The sequence below is a fragment of the Ptychodera flava genome, chromosome 9 (assembly GCF_041260155.1).
Source record: "Ptychodera flava strain L36383 chromosome 9, AS_Pfla_20210202, whole genome shotgun sequence".
NCBI classification, from domain to species: Eukaryota; Metazoa; Hemichordata; class Enteropneusta; family Ptychoderidae; genus Ptychodera; species Ptychodera flava.
The window spans coordinates 22,319,504-22,336,094 of record NC_091936.1 but is presented as its reverse complement, the minus strand read 5'-3'; the positions used below and the strand labels follow the sequence as shown (position 1 = coordinate 22,336,094).

General features: G+C 37.2%; 2 protein-coding genes across 2 annotated transcripts; both read left to right on the top strand.

Annotated features, from left to right (window-relative positions):
* LOC139140367 (protein starmaker-like) lies at window positions 1-13,553 on the top strand. The gene is made up of 9 exons (XM_070709574.1): window positions 1-299; window positions 3,205-3,245; window positions 7,914-7,967; window positions 8,323-8,394; window positions 8,725-8,778; window positions 9,026-9,091; window positions 9,524-9,583; window positions 10,023-10,160; window positions 10,584-13,553. Exons 1-9 carry the CDS (start codon window positions 228-230, stop codon window positions 12,331-12,333), a joined length of 2,307 nt encoding a protein of 768 aa, XP_070565675.1. The 5' UTR covers window positions 1-227; the 3' UTR covers window positions 12,334-13,553.
* On the top strand, window positions 12,656-16,151 carry LOC139140368 (uncharacterized G-patch domain protein DDB_G0278987-like). The gene has a single exon (XM_070709575.1). It carries the CDS (start codon window positions 12,656-12,658, stop codon window positions 13,103-13,105), a length of 450 nt encoding a protein of 149 aa, XP_070565676.1. The 3' UTR covers window positions 13,106-16,151.
* Window positions 16,152-16,591: the final 440 nt, after the last annotated feature.

Sequence of the window (16,591 nt, the reverse complement as noted above, 5' to 3'; positions counted from 1 at the left end):
GAACGTAACAACCGAGGCCGTTAATAATGCACTCTCATCAAACAGTGGAAGAGTGATGTGGAACGACAGCAAAAGGAACACGACATAGGACGCTTCATGTGATAGGTTAAAAAAGTGTTGACGTAGTTGTGTTGTTTGGTTAGTCATACGTAAAAGGAAACCAAGCTTGGAGATTACAAATTGTCAAAGGTACACCGGCAGGTAGGTGAACGGTGACAGCCACAAGCATGTCTGCACTGTGTGTGAAGTCCATTTTCCTGTGGTGCTTGGTTTTCGCGAGTTATTCAGTTCCGGCAAGCGTAAGTATATATATGTATCATTTTCATGTCATAGCTATTTACAGAATCATTTTGTTTCACGTTTAGAAACGCTGTGAGTGTAGTGTGTTACCCAAATATGTTGAAAAGTTGTAAAACTGCCAAGCGATCAATATAATGTTTGGTTCAGGGTAACTCACTCGCTTTCTCACATTCATGTTCAATCTCGAGCACGGAAGAGCTTTGCTGTACATTTGAGGAAGAGACGCCGTTGTCATGGATTTAGCTTCGAGTAGTTTTTAATAGAGTTGCTCATTTTTGTGTGGTTCAAACACTAGGAAATTGTTTCGTTCGCTGAAGCTTAGCATCTGTGAGCTTGAGCTTGAACCAGTAACTCATTAGAGCATGTCCTGGCTTCAATCGCTACATACCTAGCCTTTATAGTCATGCAAGTCTGTCCTTTGTGCTAACCCCGGCCATTCTGCGTTTAAATTTATTTGCGAAGCACTGAATACGCTTTGTTGCGACCCTTCGCAGCAGCACTCTTGTCCTCTCCGATCAGACATTCTTACAGTCACGTGACCACTTATTCTACTGGGCCTGGATTACGGATGAATAATTCCACTCAAATTTAAACCTATAGCAAGGCACGTCGCTTTGGTTGCATACATGCACATTTAGAGGAAAACAGTCAATCAGGATAAAAATTGTTCTCTTCTTCTGCAGACATAGCCTTGCGCCAGTGCTTACCGTGGTGATTCTTTTGAAAATGTAACCATGAACACACACATATTTGACTTGACCTTGTTTACCTGAAACCCGGGAGTAACCGCTAAATCCAAAATTGAGCTGAAGAGGTCCGGGTCGGTCAAATGTATCGCTGACTTTAGAAAAATGCGACAACAATTGTCGAATGCGCACATGATGATGTGTATAATTTTAGTTTCTATATATTGCTTTATCAATTTATTTTGCTTGTAACAGCACACCTAATCAGACGTATACTTTTGCGGGCAATGTCGCTCTGCTTTTCTTCTTGTACAACGATCGAGCAATGGCGATTCTTTCCGAGGCTTTAGTATTTTGAAAACACAACACTGACAAGCTTGCTTCAGATAAGGTGTAAAACTACTTGCTACCTCTCTGCACAACGTCTTTGGGGCAAAGACCCTTAACTGCGACCAGTCACGGTAAAAGTTGGGTCATGACTTTGATGGACCGCTCCAGTTGCAAAGAGAACAAGCGTTCTTTTGTTCCGCGGTGCCATTCAACTGACACCGTTAAGCGTATTGTGTTTCACGGCAGTATTTGATTCATCAGGTAGACAAGTCCCACTCTATCGGAGAACAAGCGGTCATTGTCCGTCACCTGTTTCAAGCCCTTCTTGTCCCTGTAAACGAAGACACGGTTTGTAAAATTGCCTTGACCGCATTTTATTTGAATCTTGAGTCGAAAGAAACTCAATTATTTTTCCGCGAGCATACCTCCTAAAACTTACATGTCATGTTTGCCTGACAACCCAAAACACATCAATGAAATTTATCTTAGTCTTTATTGAGGTTGTAATTCAAATAAAAATACAGCTTTCTTTGCAGTATAAATGTATTTGTAAGACTATGTGTGTGAATAGTGTATTACATGTGTACGGCACATGCGTAAATTGTAGAAAATGCGTGATAACAACTTGGGTCGCATGTCACGAACAGATCTCAGAGTAAAAAGTGCGACAATATTTACTTTTTGAGCGATGTACGATGTCTATAAAGTTTGTCTCCAATATGTTTATTTATGTACTTCAATTCCTCCAGTTTAAGGTAGAATGCGTCTCAAGGGCAGATATTAAGACTCTCCAATTTGTACAATACTTTCCGGTCAACCGCTTGTGTTGACTTATTTTATTTTCAACTTACGGAATTAATGGAGCTTTCACCGTCTGGTTTTGTTAAAATCGATTCGTGCCTGCAGGGTTAACGCAGGGGTGGCGGCCATTTTGAATTTCAAAAGTCGCGAAATTTTAGGTCATTTGTTGCTCTCGTACCAAAGTTTGCACGGTGACCCCTAATTTCTATTCATCAATTTGTAGGAAAACGGTTCAAAGTTTTCTGGAGGAAAGTTTGGGCAAACGTCTAAACGTTACAGTTTCGAGGCGAACACAACCTTAAAATTATTTCGTCTTTAAAGCCGTACATTTAAATTGTATCTATCTTATATCGAGTATTATATGTATGGTATGTTTATACATATTTCAATTTACACAAGAACATGCAAGTCTGGGTGGATTTGTTTCGCTTCGTATATGTGGGTCATGAGCTCTTTGGGCATGAAACAATACAACAACAACAACAACAACAACAACAACAACAACAACAACAACAACAACAACAACAACAACAACAACATCAACAAACTATTCCATGATCCTCATTACAGTCAATGACGCATTTCTTATGGTAAATAGATTTGTTTTTCATAACCCTCCCACAATTCTGCTGATAACATTAAACAATTGAAACACGTAACAAATTAACAGAAGTTATAATACTGGAAAGCACTTCCACGAACAAACAGCAAACAAAGAACTTAAGGAAACAGATCTTTAGATGACGTGAAATAAAATTATCGCGAATTCAATGGAAAGGTTGAATTAAGTAGAAACTGAGAAATAAATGAAAATAAAAGTTAACACCGCCATATAAAGGAAGGATTTTAAACCCGTGACATAGCTGTATTTTTCCTCTTTTTCTCGCTGTCACTTCCTGTACTCATTAATATTTCTACCAATCTCACTCAACGCGATGATCTCAGAATTCGTTCAGAAATGACACTTCTTGAGTTGCATTCCAAATACGCATTCTGCAGTTTCTAACATCGTGATTTAAAAGTAAATTATTGTCGTCTCATTTGAGATCGACAAATTTAAAGGAAAATTTCTTTGTTTTTATTTCAGATCGATAAGAATAATGAAGAGGACATAGCCGTGTCATTAGGGTCAGTCTCGATTTCCAATGTCACGCTGTTTGCGTGGAAGTCTGACTATAAAATGTTCGAGCTTGTAGTGCTACCAGCAGCCAATGCTAAAATAACACTGGTTTACGAATATAGGCGTTTCCTGTTACCCAACCCACCCCATTTAGAAACAAGCTACATATAAACCTTCCCGCATATAATTAAAGTTAAAAATGCGAAGGCGAGGATAATGGGCTAACATTTCCCATTTTCTCTTAAAAACGCATTAATTGTGTTTTATAAATACACATAAATGCTGCCAAAACATTATAGTCATTACCAGTTCCTTCGGTAAGTTTTCTGTCAAGTCAATTTTTATATTTTTATTCTTTTATTTTTTTGAGTGGCGAGACTTTCTGGCAAAAACCGGCTTGACAATGCAATGTATCTCATCTTGTCAGTATCAATTTAAACTTATGAAAGAAAGATAAGCAAAATTTGTCTCCTCTCTGCTGAAGTTTGTTGACACCAATTTTAATAGATTCTTGCTTTTACTTCCCCGAAATTTAACTCCAATTGCTCTTTGGACCGCTACAAGAAGTGTTCTGACTGATTTACTGTGAAGCCATTATGCCATAAATGACATACGTATTTGACCACATGATTGACGCATAAGATGTTACTAAGTGCCCGGTATTAAATCACTTTTAGAAAAATGCAATTTTATATAAAAATGTCTAACACCCCTAGTTATTGCTTGTTTCTTTTCTTTCGAAATTGTTGCCCCATACAGACAGTCGCAACAGATATAAATTTGTCTATTCTTAAGCTATGAGTTAGGAGCGAGTGTGCCAATCTTTTGTAAGATCACGGTTTATTTCCCCTTCAAAACTTTAAAGAATTGAAAATTTGACGTGATTACATTGTCTTGGACCACAACGTCCAAAAAGAAAACAGTTTCTGAAGGGGACAGACAGCTTCGTTAGAAGATGATTCTTAGATATACACAAAGAGCAACAAACCATCCGAAAAGAACCCTTTCAAACTAAAATCACCTCCGACATCAACAGCTAGATTAAGGAATGCAAACAAGTAGAACCTTAGAGCAACAACATTAGACATCATTAATCTGTCTTTTTACAACAGAAAACAAAATATGTCACTCGTTCGAAGTATGGCAGTGAAACCACTACCTGGAAACAAACAACTAAGGACAAAACAATTTGAAATGGGAAGAGTTCACATGATAAATAATCCCATAATACACAATGTACATACATTATTTGAAAGACATTGAGGCAGTAGGACAATCAAAATAGGTAAACATAATTGACAGCAGGCGATATTTACTTATGACACTGCTAACTAACGAAATAAATTACGAAAGTCAAGACGTGCGTGATGACAAAGAGAAATTTGGTATATCATTCCAACACGCAAAAAGCATTACTATCACACGAGTATTTCTTACAACAGTTCATCATGTTGCAGGACTGCAATCCTGCAATTTAGTGTCCTAATTTAGCTTAGATGACTTCGAGGTGTCTGAGGTTTTAGCTCCATACTTCTACCAAAATGTTTACAAAATCCACCACCAGATACCACTACCCCATTAAGTCGGTATATAATACAACAGGAACTAGTTTGGGATAATGGAATTCGCACAGTTTTTTAAAAAATTAACAAATTCATTTAATATTAACTACTAGTTTGCTTTCAATCTTAAAAATTCTATTTAAACTCTGCGATGTTGCAAATGTAGCCAGTAAAAATAAATGCATGACAATATCTGATCCAATATCATTCAAAAAATGACAAATATTAAATTAAATATATTCATGAAAATATGAAAACTTGTCTACATTTTCTTGGTCACTGAAATACTTGTACTAATATCAATTTGCTGTTTGCCTCAAACGAAATGAAATTGTTTCGACCAATTGCAGTGTAGTCAGACAGGGTCACCTCAAATATGCCCTGACTATATTGAGCTTTAATTTAGCCGTAAAGCGATGAAAAATTCTGGGGCATTTCGAAAATATCCTGACTTACAAGTCATCAATTATATTGTTTTGCATTTTGCATCGCTTTATGATAATATTTACACAAAAATAAAACGTTTCATGATTTCATAGAAATGAATCCGATTGAAGATATATACATATATATATATATATATATATATATATATATATATATATATATATACATATACATATACATATTATATATATATATATATATATATATATATATATATATATATATATATATATATATAAACGTTTAGAAAGGATAGGAACGAAAGGATAAAAAGTTTCGGCGATATATATTATATATATATATATATATAATATATATATATATATATATATATATATATATATAATTATATATATCCGAAATTTTCTATCCTTTCGTTTCTATCCTTTCTGAACGTTTATATATATATATATATATATATATATTATATATATATATATATATATATATATATATATATATATATATATTATATATATATATATGTTTCGTTTACAAGGAAGAAGGAGGTTACATTATATTAAACACTCGACCTGAAAGGATGCCCTTTGTTAAAATGAGTGTGGGATAGGACAATCAACCAATCAGCCATGCTACCTGCATGTTTTGACTTTGTGTTCTAATCTAACGGGCTGTTTTTTCAAAGCATGGTATATTAATAGAATTTCGAAATCCGCTGGTTCTTTTATCGTCAAACTCCTTTCATGTTACTGCAAATAATATGTGTTATTTGCATATTTCTTTAATTGAGGTCACCTAAGATTAACTCTCCTGTTTGATATATGTTGAAGGGCCACAAAGTCATCGCGTCCGGGTACTACGTGCTATTGTTCTGTTTCATAGGCATAGTAGTTCTCCGATTGCACAATATATCTAAATGTTCAAATATTAAAGACCATGACGTGACATACAATTTGTGGTTACTAGTGATTCTTGTGTCACACTTCCTGGTCCAATTGAATCCATACAACCTAAACAAAAATTGAACTCTTATCCTTTCAAAAGCCGAAAGATCCGGAGAACACCCGCATTTCCGAATGTCGAGCTGTTTATACAGCGGCCATTACAGCATTGTAGCGACCCTCTGAAACTCGATATTTGTTTAAGATGGTTTAATTCATACTACTAATGGAAGGTCACAGTGCTTGTCATAAAGTGTACCAGTAATGTTCTTAAATATAAGCGATTATTTTGAGAATTTTGAGACATTTACACCACTGTGTACCTAGTTTATCTTTCGAACTTTCATCATGATAGCAACTTCGCATTCTGAGCGCCAGTCTTTTGACTTACCCCGTGTACATGGCAAATAATAGCCACCCATTGTTCATTTTCTTTGCATAGATAAATCATTTTGCTACAATTTGACATGCATATAAATAAATCGCTGTCCCTGAAAGACACATTATGAAGGCCTGGGTCTCACTACAAGAATAATAGAAAAATAAATGATCTAAGCTGCGAACTCGGTTATTATTATGATTTTTTACTTGAACATTTGGGCTAGAATTTTTCTGTGGAAGTCACCACCAATAATGCGTTTGAAATGTCTTAGAGACTTCGAATAATTACAAAGTATTCTATATTATTTTACTCCTAGTTTTTGAATAAACTTTACCCTATTCATAAATAGCTAACTAAAATCAATACCTTATTTGGCAACAAACTATCACTGGTTACTCACTCATGGGCCGTCCATTAAGAACGTTTGAGAAATGCGGAACCAAAATACTGCAACAACATGAAGATGTCGAGACTTCTAGATTCCGGCGGTTATGCCAGACACATTTTTCTTTGCTCCGGGTAAATTCTACGAAACATTCTCGTCAAACGTACCTCCTGAGTCGACTGCAAGAACGGCAACAGTTTCTGAGCTTGCAATTGTGTTCCAAATGAACTTCGCCGGTAGGTTTTTAGGGAAATTCTGTTAGTTGTTGTTCTGTTAAATGAATATGTACGTCATATGTGCCTCTGTGCTATCTAAATATTGACAAGAATAATATGGTCGCTGCATTGTATAAGTATTACATGATGTGATTATGTTTTATGTATGTTTTCTGTCTCTATTCTGAATCACTCTCTATTAGGATCTACATATAATGGAAGTCTTTATTTACGAGAGTATTTTATGTTTTTCGAGATAAAAATCCCAGTTTTTTTCTCACTTTGTACGTTGACTGTTGACAGGATAGCAAATTCTGTGTACATGCATCGTATTTGATTGAATCTAAACAAATGATGCATGATAAGATATTGTACGATCGCTTCAAAGCTTTCATGACATATCGCGGACAAATGTCATTTATGATTTCAGAAACGTATGATTATTAACTCAATTAAAATCGTTACGGATTTCGGACCATGACTTACTTTGTCTCTGTGTTTTGTATATCGGTCTCAACACAATGAAAAAAGCGTCGATGAAGGGGTGTATGAACTGAAAAGTACGGTCAAATCGAACTGAGACCAATATAAACACTTTTGTATATTGGTCTTAAATTCTATCTTTGATGGTACCTGCGCACAACCTCCCTTCGATTCTGACTACACGAAGCCATAGTTAATTTGAACAATGGTTCTCTTCTTTCGCTGACCTCCTTTGTTCAGCATTAGATACGTTAACTGTCGGTCAATCCTCATTAATTTCCTTTCTTTTTTTCCCAACAGACGCACCTTACCCGAGCTTTGCAGTGGAAATGGGACCTCTGAAAACTGCACTGGGTATGTTTCTACTAACGTAGATGTACTTGAACTAGCTTGCGGCGCAGGGGAAAATATGTCATAACTTATGATTTTCTTGTCTCATTCGTCGATTTTCCATGACAACAACGGTATAAGTGCGTCTGATTTACGAACAATATACCATATATAACGAGCGAATCCTAAACGAAGTATTCATTTTCAAAAAAGTTTTCTCTTAATTTGGAAATATGATTCGATTTTGACACCGCTATTGAAAATCAAGTTGAAGGCCTTAATGTTTCCTGTGTGATAGTGGTTGAGTGAGGGATGTAAAGTATTCCTGACACAATTTGTATTTATTTGAGTATTTTCTTTCTTTTTCTTCTATTTTCAGCATATGTGATCAAATTGAAGAACTTTGCCATGGTAACAGTTCATGCTTCAGTTACAACTGTTCGTTGATTAGGTAGGGCGACATTTTACTACTCAAACCAAGGGGGAACATACTGTATGACGTCAATAGGATATGCGCACTCTAACGACAGAGAGATGGCATTACATATTTAGGCTGGCCAATGAAAAATGAAATCAAAGGGGATTTATTTAATCCTCCAATGAAAGTTACCACCATTGAAGTTAACAAGTAATATTCATCTATATGCAATGTAATGTAAAGTAATGTACTGTCACAGTGATGAATCTATATACACAGGCAACGCCCATGACCGAGCCGTCACCAAAAACGCTTGATTCTTAATCTGAAGCCTATATTTCTTTATTGTGACTATTTTAACAGACTTGAGGATCTCTGCTTCGGTAATGAATCCTGCTGCAACAGTTCCCTCACCAGGTAATGACCTTCATCACTTCGTTAGTTTCATTTTATCATGGTAGATTCAAGTCATTTTGCATCCTGTATCCCATTACGATATTTGGCATGGCATACTTTCAACCAAGTTGAATTTGGGAGCGTCTATGGAACTTTGACAAAAACATTAAGAACCATTTATCATTCAACAAAATTAACAAAGTTGACGATGACGTCAAATGATATAAATCGGGCACTTACAGAACACTGTTATTAACCGTTTCAACAGATGTGGTGTTGATGGAGATCGCTATGACAACAGTACATGCTGTAACTTCAACTGTTCATTGTCAGGGTAAGAATGATGAAGAATTTTGAAATGGCACTTTTTGACAATTTAAGGATAGGGACAGTGAAAAGGTACCAAATGAATAGATTCTTTATGCTTTTTCTGGCACATGATAAGAAAACGAGTGAGAGTGACATGATCATGTCAGAAAAATTGCCATGGAAGGGATGAGCATGCGCGACGTGCGATGATGGAAAAAATAATATCTCATATAAATTTCTTCAATATTTGGTCAGATTCTTTGCATAATCAGTTAAGCAGGAAAGCCCTCTCTCGGGAAAGTGCTCTGTCTATCTCTGTACAATATGATTCTGAAATCCAAATTTAATCATTCGTTTACATTAAAATGCTGAAAGTTTTAGTTCTACATTAAGAAATCATAATTTTCTCTTAGATAGGATTTCTGACTATCTTCCGTTGTTTCAACTTCTCTCTCAGATGTAACATAACTGAATACTGCTGTGATAGAAACTGTTGTTGTCAAATTAACTGCAGCAGGTAGGTAGCTGAATAGATCAACCAGTACTGACAGTGGTAGAGGGACAGAGACAGTCATCATGAGAGACTATATATATATATAATATATATATATATATATATATATATAATATATATATATATATATATATATATATATATATATGTATGTATACGTATACACACACACACACACACACACACCTATATATATATTATAATATATATATATATATATTATATATATATATGTAATAATATCGCAAGAAATATATAATCCATCACGTTTTCACAAATTATTTCACGACGTTGCGAGTACCTTGTATATATTTTTATGCTGAAGATATAATCAATATTCTCAAATCTCTCATCGACAACATGTTTCCTGAATTTCTGTACAGTCCAATAAAACAAAATGATTATGCAAACAATAATGTATTGTAACATGTCTTTTTTGAAGGGACGACGATGGTTACTGCATATGTACAGTCTGTTGTTATGCCATCGGTGGTGGTAAAGACCACACTCCGCTTGACAACTTGCCGAGAAACATTTCCAGTGATATTAAGGAGAAACTGAAGGATTGGTTTAGTTCCAAGTGAGTTCCGATTTCTTAGCGCTGTGTTGAACTTGCATAACTTAACACCAAGACATCTTTACTCATTTCTATGTTTAGGAGGGAAACATGGTATTTTGAGATCTAAATATATACGTACATCATCATAGATATTAGCAGTATTGTTGATAAAATATTTTGCGACCTTTATATGTGCAAATCATTGTACTGGGTTGTGGCCAGTATGGGACAATTGCTATTTCCAACATGCGACAAGAAACATAAAATTGGGCTACTGGCAGCGATTACACCACGCGAAATTCAACTCAAATATTCGACATTTTACGTCCCCTCTGCGCAGGCAAATATTCAGCATTTTCATAAACTGAGAGTACTTGTATGATTCCATTAATTTAACCATCAGAAAGTACGATGAAAATAACGAAACTTCCACTTTTCAAACAGCTGGACCGACATCGTCCTGTGTATTTCGAGCTTTGCAGTCGGAGGTTGTGCTGGTGCAGCAGTGTACGCAAGGCGAGCAAAACGTAAGAATGCAAGACGTCAATCTAAGGAGGAAGACGAAGAGTCAATATCTTTGAAGAACTCAGGTGAAGGCGACGATACTCCACCCGAGGACGGTGACCAAGGAGGCACGGCTGTAGAAGAACCTGACGTGACAGCGCCCGAACGAACACAAAAGTCTGTGCCAGAGTCCTTAGCTTCCAAGTTTCTTTCTCTTTTCCGTCCACGCAAACCTGCATCTCCAGACAGGGAAGTTCTTCTCGATGAAGATGTTGAGAGTGGCGCCCTCACCGGTGATGATAGAGACACCGACGGAAAAGAAGAATCTGAGAAGGCAAAATTGCTGGACAAAGATCAGAAAGCTGGGTCTTCGAATAAATCGTATGGTAGTGATATGCCGCTTGATCCTTTGCAAAGTCAAATGAGCCCCCAAACTGTGCAGGATGAAAAAACTCCGGAACCACCAAAGGACACAGGCTTACCCGGAGAACAAAGGCAAGAAGATTCCTCAGCGGTAGACGACATCAAACCCACATCTAAGCCTAATGAAGAGACTCGAGAGAGAAATTTGACAGAAGGAGACAGGACATCCGACATACATGACGACCAACAGGGGAAGGTCAACGAAGATGACACGGCTGCTTCGGACAAAAAGGATCCGATTAAGTCTGACTCAGAAAACAAGGAACCCGCAGACGCAAGCACTCCTGCCGTAAGTACTGAACCAAACCAAGATAACAAAGATGGAGGAAGTAAACGTGCAGAAGACTCAACAGACAAACAAAGAAGAGACTCTGGTCCCGCTCCGGACACGACTCCTTCTGAGGAAAAGGATCAGATTAAGTCAGAAGACAGGCAACCCCTAGACTCGAAAAGTCCTACCGTTAGTACTGAACTAAACCAAGATAACAAAGATGGAGGACGTAAACGTGCAGAAGACTCAACAGACAGACAAATAAAAGACTCTGGTCCCGCAAAGGATGAAACAGACTCAAGGGCAAGTAAACCAAAAGATTCACTGAGCACCACAGAAGACCCTAAACGTAACCAGGGTATCAAAGATATTGTCAAAGAAAATGATAATATAGAACAGCCGAAAGATAAACAAAAGGAAGATGCTATCGCAACCAAAACCGCACCAACTAGCATTGGTACAGACCAGGATATACCGTTACCTTCTCAAGGTCTACCAAGTGGTGACAACAAGGTCGGAGATGATGAATGGAAAGGAGATGTGGTCAAACGAGACGACACTGATTCGACAACCAAGCCAGAACGTCAAGAGAACGATAGACGGGACGGGTCACCTGAAAAAGTGGACACCAAAGAGGTAAATGCCGAGAAGAAGAGAGATGATGCGAGAGACAGAGCAGAGGCTAAGAAGAATGAAGATGCAAGTCAGAGTCAACCAGCAGATCACGTGACCGGAACAAAAGGTCCCATGAAAAGGACAGACGAACAAACTGACGGAGATGTAGTCAAGCCTTCGAGAGGTGAACTACCAAAAGAGCTAGAGGACTCAAAAAATAAACATCATCAAGACGCTGTCATCACCAAACCAGAACCTGAAGACATTGGCACAAGTCGAGATATACCTTCTCCTTCTCCTTCCCTTCCAAGTGATGCTACTACAGTCAAAGAAGATGCAGGAAAAGGAAGCAGTCTGGTCAAGGGGACGTTGCTTCGATGATTGAACCAGAACAGCAAGATCACCGCGAGGAGAAAAAGACACCTCAAGAGGTTATTGGAGAGGAGACAGGAAAGACTGAAAATAAAGGAGATGATGCGATTGGTAAGGTAAAACCAGAAATCCGGAAGACACGAAACAAAAGAAACCACGTGGCTTAGGTGCCAGCGAAAAGGACAGTGAAAGAAGTTTGGATAGAGGAGTCGGGAAAGAAATTGGCGTAGAAGACGATAAGAATGTCGAGCCTAAAGGAGAACAGTCCATCAGGCCGGATGACTTGAAACCTAAACTACCGCTAGGCGATACCAAAGCCGACACCGGAGGGATGAGTGAAAAGACCGGGGAGACACAGCCTCGGGATTTACGAGCACCTGGTCATGGACTTCCATCCAAGGCTACTGACCAGACCGGGGATGAACCCGCCAAACTACGGAAAGACGATTCTTTCAAAACTGATAGAAAGGGCAAGCAGAAACGAGTAAAGAAACCGCGAGACAAGAAACCGCCGAAAGATGCGGCATCGCTACCTCGCTCAGCTTTGAAATTGGGAAAGAAAGCAGCAAAGAAGGCGATTTCTTCCGCTGAAAGGAAGAAGAAAAAGGAACGGAAACGTAGAAAGAAGGCGAAAGAACTTAAATCAGAGAACAAATCGGGATCATCATCGTCGTCATCATCGTCATCATCATCATCATCGTCGTCTTCGTCTTCTTCTTCAAGTAGCAGTAGTAGCAGCAGTAGTAGTGATAGTAGCAGTAGTGACAGTGATAGCAAGTAAAACAGTTGTAAACTTCTGGCTCCTAATATACACACATTTGCATTTTCACTCATTTATTACCTAATCATCCTGCTTATTGAATGAGATCCCTCCGAGGTGGGAATGTATTTGATAAGGCAGGATATTTTATTCTTGCGACATGTTTTGAGCAGCGGGAGTTACATTCTCAGAATGAAAAAAAATATTATTCAAATATTTTGCTGTGCCAGATATTGTGTGAAACACGTCTTGAACAGTGACATATTTTTTCGAGATTATCCGACTAAGTTAAAAGCAACGTTAATGAGCTATGGCTTTAAGAAGTATACGGATTTTATAGTTTTATAGTTTAAGTTACTAGTTCATTGGTGGTATTTTACAATTTTACATAAGTAAGAAGTTATGTCCAAAATAGACAAAGCTTAAATTACTAGACGATTTCAAATAAAACACCAGAGAATTCATAATATTTTATCTTATTGCTGCCGCAAAAAAACGACCCCCTAGAAATATAAGTAGGACTGTGACCTTTCTAAATGTTTAAAGCGTAAGAAAATTATGCTGAAAATATAAGCCTGGATTAATATTTCCTTCGAGATATTGACCTTAACTTTGGCCCGACCAGCGAGGATAAAACACCGTAATGAGAATAAATAAAATTGTATTTCTTCTCATCATACCCCCCCTCCCGGGTAAGTTTATAGTTTACCTTATCCACTTCACCGTTGTTGCAGTATTTATCTCTCTTTTGAGGTCGTCTGTATGGATTTTAACTTTTTTCGTTGTGCCGTTTAGTAAGGTTGAAGCAGCATGCTTTTTCGTCCGCCTATGAAACACGAACTCAAGTAAAATGTTTGTGATATAGGCCTAGTCATTTGTGAATTCTTACCGTTGTGGAATAGATGGCGTCGCCTGTATTGTGTCAACGATTCACACATATACTCAGCATGGAAGTCAATACATATATGGCGTTGATGTGTGTTTTTTATTCCGTTCCATTGACTTGTCGTTAGACCGAAAACTTCACTTCATATTAACCCATAAAATATCGAACTAAGTATAGGTCTATAGGGTGATATGTATAAAGGTAGAATGCGCCTCGGGGACAGATATTTCTACTTACAAACTTTTACAATTCTTTTCTGATCTACCACTTGTGGGGGTTCATTTTAAAGCTCTTGGTGTAAGAAAACTTTTCACCGTCTTAGTTTTTCGAAAATCGAAAATTTTATTTTTCTCAATCTAGTTAACACAGGGATGGCGGCCATTTTGAATTTCAACTATTGGAAAATCTTGGGTAAATCGAAAATTTTATTTTTCTCAATCTAGTTAACACAGGGATGGCGGCCATTTTGAATTTCAACTATTGGAAAATCTTGGGTAATTTGTTTCTCTAGTGCCAAAATTTGCACGGTGACCCCCTGATTTTTATTCTTGATTCTGAAAGAGAATGGTTGAAAGATTCCTTGTGGAAAGTTTGAGCAAAAGTTTAAGTCTATCTATTTCGAGACGCATACTACCTTAACATGTGGCTTTTTGTATGATATTTATGTCAAATCTATATATGTATTTGTACTAACAGTGTTTAAATTGTCTGCAACACACAGGCAGTATTACTAAAGAGCGAGAAATTCCTCTTTTTGTTTCAGTATTGTACTACTTTATACGTCATCGTCATGGTTTACGTAATGATGAATGGTAGTCTTACATCGTAAGAAAGGACAGGCCAAAACATTCACACTGCACATAAAACCTACAAAAGGCTCCTCCATACGTTTTAACAATAACAACCTATTGAACAGCAGAATGATTGACAATCTAAGTTCGTTACTTATGCGCATATAGACAAAAAATGAATCAATCTTCAATTGTTAACTCTTCACACCAACTCGTAACTTATTTCAATAGATACTTTTAATATGTCATATCGCCGCCATTGCTTTGATTGCAATTTAGGCCATATATTTTCATTTAACTGTCTGAGATGAAGTTTTTGCACAGTAGCGATGGCTTGCTAATACATTGTTTATAAGATATCCGTTTTTTCTGTTTTTTGTTTGTTTTTTTAATTCTTTTAGAAAAACGGTCTCCCCTCTTTTAGATTCAACCAGCCTATCACTCAATCTAAATACAAAACCAATCGCCTTAATCAAACGTATAAACTCTCGATTATTACTTTCCAGGTTTAAGAAATTGACTTGTCGACATTGTTTTCCACCGTCGTTGTGCTGTAGACATGTCTATGCCCCATGCCTTTCTCAGATGTGTATTTTCAGAATATATGTTCATAAGCTAATGTAACCGTCAGAGGACTTGCCACCCGGGCATATATTTTCCTTTGTTCGCCCCGGCATGAAATTGTCTGACAATTATTCTATTATCCTAAACTTAACATCCTTCAAGAGTGACTTCCGTAGTTGTCCATCTATCTACCTATCTACCTATCTACCTATCTCTCTCTCTCTCTCTCTCTCTCTCTATCTATCTATCTATCTATCTATCTATCTATCTATCTATCTATCTATCTATCTATCTATCTATCTATCTATCTATCTATCTAGCTGTCTAGCTGTCTGTCTGCTGTCTGTCTGTCTGTCTGTCTTTCTATAAACATATTTGTGAGTTGGTCTTTACGCGAGTCTTTCCTCATTTCATTTTCAGGCTTATACATCGCTGTCTTGCAACTGTCTCTCTGTAAACTTTACTTTCTGTCTCTAAAATAAACTACCTTTTCGGAAAATGAGTTCCGATTGATTCGATGCCCTGTTGTGACTACCTCCCATCGGATCATTTCCCGTAAGCCCACCATACCTATTCTGCATTTTGCCTGCTTAAGATTATGTAACATTACGGTGTAAATACATCTATACAATATATGCTAATGCTACACAGAACATGACATAACTTGTTTCCTGTTGAATTTGTCACCTGGATCACATTTGACAGTTTTATAGCCTTGGAACATCATCAAATTAAGGGATGTGAAATATTTGCTCTGCAGTTTCTTGCTGTCATTGATGTAAACATTGAATTTATATGGATTAAATAAAAACTTTGATTTTTTGGACCAGCCTGTATGCATTTCTGGATTCGAGGAGTTGCGAACTTTACTTTCGTATATTTATAAACTTGACTTTCCCAGGTTTATTACCTCGATTTAATTTGTCAGGGAGTACTGATTCCTCTAAAGCTTTGTACGTGTATTTTCCTTAGCAACGACCTTCGCCTCAGTTCTGCCGAATAACTTTCTACGGTAGACTGCCCCCAGTCACTTGGCTTTTCTCGGTAGCAATTACTGACTGGCAGACGCTATCACCCCGCGATCTACGCAACAGCCTACCGCTAACGCGATAGTCTGCTGAAGTTAATTCCTTCAATTTATTATGTTTTGATATTTATGTGATCACAGACTTGGCGCAAAACTAGTTCTATGGTTTCTTTCCTGTGCTTTTGCAAATTAAAGTTAATTGTTAAATTATATGGCGAGCTGTCGAGGGTAAAGCATGC

What these genes read in the sequence shown, in the direction of transcription:
- LOC139140367 (XM_070709574.1), top strand. Translation starts at nt 228, where the DNA reads ATGTCTGCACTGTGTGTGAAGTCCATTTTCCTGTGGTGCTTGGTTTTC. An exon ending in TGTCAAATTAACTGCAGCAG is followed by an intron (nt 9,584 to 10,022) that starts GTAGGTAGCTGA and finishes TCTTTTTTGAAG; the next exon opens with GGACGACGATGGTTACTGCA. An exon ending in AAGGATTGGTTTAGTTCCAA is followed by an intron (nt 10,161 to 10,583) that starts GTGAGTTCCGAT and finishes CTTTTCAAACAG; the next exon opens with CTGGACCGACATCGTCCTGT.
- LOC139140368 (XM_070709575.1), top strand. Translation starts at nt 12,656, where the DNA reads ATGAGTGAAAAGACCGGGGAGACACAGCCTCGGGATTTACGAGCACCT.